General features: G+C 31.0%; 1 protein-coding gene across 1 annotated transcript; it reads right to left on the bottom strand.

Moving 5' to 3' along the window:
• Window positions 1-500: 500 nt before the first annotated feature.
• LOC126882992 (uncharacterized) lies at window positions 501-1,727 on the bottom strand. Its single transcript, XM_050648142.1, has one exon. The coding sequence runs from the start codon at window positions 1,588-1,590 to the stop codon at window positions 550-552; it is 1,041 nt and encodes a 346-aa protein (XP_050504099.1). The 5' UTR covers window positions 1,591-1,727; the 3' UTR covers window positions 501-549.
• Between the last annotated feature and the right edge of the window lie 3,646 nt (window positions 1,728-5,373).

The following is a 5,373-nucleotide window of genomic DNA, read 5'->3' as shown; positions in this document are numbered from 1 at the left end:
GATAAGTCAGAAATTGAAATTTACTAAACTCAACAGCAAGTCACTTACAGTCGCGTTTAGTAAATTTCCATTTTCGACTTATTTCGTATGCTTTAAATGTGACGCACAGGTAAAGATTCAGGGACTAAATTGTACAAATCCATATGGGCCATATCAAAACATCCATCATTTTTAGTAGTGTCACTCACGCATATGATTCTGACTAGAGACATTGTTGCCTGTTAATGTGTTAATAGTTTTGAAAGAACTAAATCCAACTTCTATTTGTTTCATTCCTTTTTATTAGTAGTCTCCTTATTGATAAAGTATGGAATTTGTGCCCATTTTTATTGTTTGTGAATTTTCTCTTCTTTGCTTTGTTAACTTTTTCCATGCTCTTCATGTCTTTTGTGATATTTTTCTTATTACCTCATATTATTCGTTTTATTAATTGTTAAAGTAAAAATATTTAATTATCAATAACTTGATATATACTTTCACTTAAAATAAAACCATTTACATGAACTTACACATTTATAAGACTTTACAGGTATTACTGGTCATAAAAAATTACTTCAGTCGTTTCTTTTTGGCAAAGGGAAATAAACTGCTTACATCTCCATCTGGAGGAATAGAAACAACTCCAGGTGATGCTGAAATTGCTTCGTCATCATTAGTATCTTCCAGACCTTGTAAATTTTCTTCTGCTTCTTCTAAACTATGTAACAGCTGCAAGCCAGATTCCAGTACTGCTGAATCTATATCTAAAGATGCAAAGTGAAACTCTGGGTTTTCTATTTCTACAGCACCTGCATCTTCATCTACTTTAACTCTAACAATACTACTATATTTATCAGAAGGCGATGGACTTTTTGGAATCAGAAGTACTGCGTAATGTTCATTTAATTCCAAACATCTTCTTTGTAAAACATTTACATAGTTTACTACTCTAATCTGATAATAATCGTGTAAACCTCTAACTCCACCCATACCAGTTTCTATTAAAACTTTTTCTATATTGCTAGGATAACTTAATGGATTTTCAGTATAGCTGTCTTCAGCTGAATCAATGACTTTTTGACAAAACTTTTCGAAAAAAGACTCTAGTACGTCTATCATAACATCTAAAACACTTTGATGGGTAGTTTCATAACCAATATGAGCAAACATAGCAGCTATACACTTGGCTAATATTTTTTTAACAATTGCTTCTGATAACATTGGTATTTGGACATGTTCTCCTTCAGTAAAAGCTGTCGTTTCTTTGGGTATAAAGTTAAGATTATTTCTCTTGTGTTTTAATTCAATTTCAGGCATCATGGGCATTGGAGGTGCAGCATCTTCAGGTGGAATTAAATTCATTTCAGTTGCAAGCTCTGCTACACGTATCATCTCCGTCATATCGCTGGCATATTTGTGCAATGAAATAGCATATGATATTAATGGATCCAAGGGAGGTAAACTAATGTTTCCAACAGTTTGCCGGTCACTATCATTTTCATATTCTGCCAAACAACATTTATCCATTGCTTTCTCAATATCTGCTGTAACATCTGGGAGTGAAAAATCTGAGGATGATGGTGGATAAATCTCGCCCCAATGTTTCGACATGATACTTATTTGCAGTGATATGGGAGACAGCTTATTTCATGGGTAGATCTGCTTTAAATTTTTGATTTTGATTCTTAAAAAAATATATGACAGTTTGACAACAAAAATAACTTACATCAAAACATAACCTGAATTTTCTTCTTATTCCTTGAACCGTTTTGAACTAAATGCAGATAATATTTAAGTCAGCTGTGGTTTTATTTTCCAACAAAATAATTTTTTATATAATATTTTTATATAATACCAGTTTTAATTCATTGTAATAAACAACAATACATATTAAACAATTAAATATAATAATTATATGGTTTTTATACTAGATTGTATTAGTGGTTGCCTATACAGTAGAAAGTATTGTCTAGCGTTTCGAGCGTTTCCGCAAAGAACTCCGCAAGAAGTTTATACTCTCTTATTAGTAGGTACAGCTGGTTCCAAAAAAAAAACTGATACGACTCTTAAAGCGTATTTTGTAGAAAATTGAGCAGTGTATTTTACATTGACAAATACTTATTATTTACATACTGTCACTGTCACTATTTTGTTCAACCTCAAAAAATGGCTCCATATTCTAGCAAAGAACTAAAAGCAAGAATTGTAACGAAATTAGAAGATGGTTGGTCACTATTTCCCGTAGCGAACCATTTTAACGTAAGCAGAACAAACTGTTCGCAACAGTTTTTAAAATTGATAAAAGATGGAGAATACAAGAAACTCTGGAAAGAAAGCAAGGTTCTGGAAAACCAAAAATATCTACCGCTCATGAAGATCGTACGTTTTTTGAGAGACTAGAAGAGAATCCTTTTATATGATGTTGATATTTATATTATTTTAATATATGAATTAACTATGTAATCAGTTGTTTGTTTATTTGTTTATTTTATTATTTGTCTGTCATAATATATATATATATATATATATATATATATATATATATATATATATATATATATATATATATATATATATATATATATATATATATATATATATATATATATATATATATATATATATATATATATATATATATATATATATATATATATATATATATATATATATAGATGAAATAGAGAATGTGGAAAAATCCCCTTACGAACAATTACATACTGTCACTGTCACTATTTTGTTCAACCTCAAAAAATGGCTCCATATTCTAGCAAAGAACTAAAAGCAAGAATTGTAACTTGTAACTAATTAAAATAACTAATAATCCAGCCCGAAATGGTGGATGTGTGAATTGTTCGTAAGGGGATTTTTCCACATTCTCTATTTCATCTATTTGATTTCGTACGAGTGGTCGTTAAACCAATAACCTTGGATCTTTGGTTCACTGAGTGTGTTTCAAAGATCTACATTGAGATAATATTCTTATATGTCACTTAATTTAATCAATGTATTAATACTAATCTAATTAATTAACCAGATCACATATCAATATGTTTTCAATCTCAGGGCGAATTATAAATTAATTACTTACTTTCGTGGCTTCTAAATATTTCTTAATGGTTCCTAATCGGGATAGAAAAGAAAAGAGTAAAAAAAATACACATATGGGTTACAATTATAATCAAAATATTTTTTATTTTATTTAAAAGGCAATCAATGCTTAATATTTGCTATTTCTTATTATTCTTAAACATAACATTTACAAATGGGAATCTTATTTCCTTTTGGTTTTCAATTGAAAGTTTTTATTAACATTTAACTATTAGGAGTTATTAGGAACAACTCTATTTAAGTTTGATGAAGCTTTTCTGATATTATTGATTATGTTATTCAATTTTTTATGTGGAATTTAATACAAAAAACCCATACATTCATGTCCAAACAAATGAGACTGACCTTTTCCTGGTGAACTGAAAATGTCCTCACACAAGACCCGTTTCCTGCTATCCTTGGCTGCGATCAAACCTCGTCCTGGCTTCCAGTAATGTTCTCCTTTGAAAAACTAGCTCGTATAGCTCTAGTTCCTGCGTCTGTCGTGATGCTGTGTTCTACCTTTCTCGAAACTGCTATCAGCTACCGGGACACTCTTGGCTCAAGGAGGTTCTTTTACTCTCGACCTGGCCTACTTCTCGTTCCACGATAGATACTCCACACTCACGGAACTACATCGGCTTTCTCACTCTCCGTACACTACCGTCTACTACTCGACTTCACTTCTCGACAGCTCAAAACATTCTGATCTCACTTTCTCATCCATTCCCCTACTTTCTAAATATCCCTTCCAGATTCACAAATCAATCTTCCACCACCAACTCTCATTCGTAATATTCCTCAAAACCAATTTTTAATCTTTCTAAATATGCTTAATGGATTTCAAAAGAAAATATTTAATTCCCATTCTAAAATACTTTCTAACTATTTACAAATTTTAATGACCTATTCTCTCTTTCAAATGAGTCTTATTTAGCATAGGCTAATGATCGAAACCTTCCGCGAAAAACGATAATGAACTATCATCTATTTCACTGAGTTTTATTTAGCATAGGCTAATGATCGACCTTCCGAGAAGAACGATAATGGTACGCGTCATTCACTTTGTTTATCTAAGCACATTGTTCCGAGTTTCGTACGCTTATTCTAATCACTTCTTAAAATTAAATATAACAATTTGTTGTATACAGGTTGTTCTAAATTTATATGCCCGAGGTTGAGAAAATTAAAAATATTTTATATTAAAGTGAATTTTGTTTATAATTATCAAAATTTAATTTTCATATAAAATAGAAATATAACAAATCCCCACCTTGTATTCGATAAAATTTATCTGCATTTTTAAATAAATTTTCTCGAGGCAAAACCAACTCCCTGTATATTTCCTTACTTTAATCTACGTCTTATATCCTAACTTACTATCTACTTCATGTAATTCTGTCTTTTATTCGTGATATTTGTATACATCGTGAATATTATAAATTCCTCGGATCTTTTCCGAGTTCCTGTGCCTCAACTCATAACTATTTATCCCATTTTCATTATTCACGATGTACGGGCCTTCGAAAACAGGCATCAACTTTGCGCAAATGCCCCCAGGAAGATTTGATACTCGTAATGCCCTCACGAGTACTTTTTCACCCTTTTGGAAAGTCACTGGTCTTCTTTTTCTATTTTGTTCCTGTCTTTGGATATATTTTTCGTTGCGTCGCCGTAATCTTCTCTGTACGGTTTCAATCACCTGTTCTTTTTCTTTTTCTTCTGTTAGTTTCATCGTATTATTTTTAAAATCTATCACTACATGTTTTTCTGCCAATTCGTCCACTCCTACTATCATGTCATGTGACATGTTTGGCATTATTACACATTGTAGTGCATACATATTCTTGCCCAGTCGTACCATTACTCGTATGCCTTCATTTATAGTTGCCAATGTCCGTTTGTTTGCGCCCACTAAATTTACCCTAGGTATTTTATAAATTAAATTTGTTAAGTTAACTTCTTCTATTAGTTTTCTGTTGACCAATGTTATTTCAGATCCAGTGTCTATCATAATTTTAATTGGTTTCTCGTTGATAAATCCATCCACAAATTTTAAATTAATTCCATTTTTCTTTGATGTTTCTTCCTGATTTTTCTCCATTGTTTGTTTTGTTTCTCTTTGATTGTCATCCAGTTTTTGTTATGTTTCATCCATTTTCTGTTCCATTCTTTGTGACTGGAGTTGCATCATTTGTAATAATTTATCTATTCCTGATAATTCTTGCTGTTCTGATGCCATGATTGTCTTGTCTAAAATATCTTCTTGGTCTGAATTATTCTCTTGATTTGAATGTTCTTTTT

This window comes from Diabrotica virgifera, chromosome 4 (genome assembly GCF_917563875.1).
Source record: "Diabrotica virgifera virgifera chromosome 4, PGI_DIABVI_V3a".
NCBI lineage: Eukaryota > Metazoa > Arthropoda > Insecta > Coleoptera > Chrysomelidae > Diabrotica > Diabrotica virgifera.
Note: the sequence above shows the minus strand (reverse complement) of the source record. Positions and strands in the feature narration are given on the sequence as shown.

Bases quoted from the DNA above. Each gene is read 5' to 3' on its own strand.
- LOC126882992 (XM_050648142.1), bottom strand. From the start codon at position 1,590: ATGTCGAAACATTGGGGCGAGATTTATCCACCATCATCCTCAGATTTT.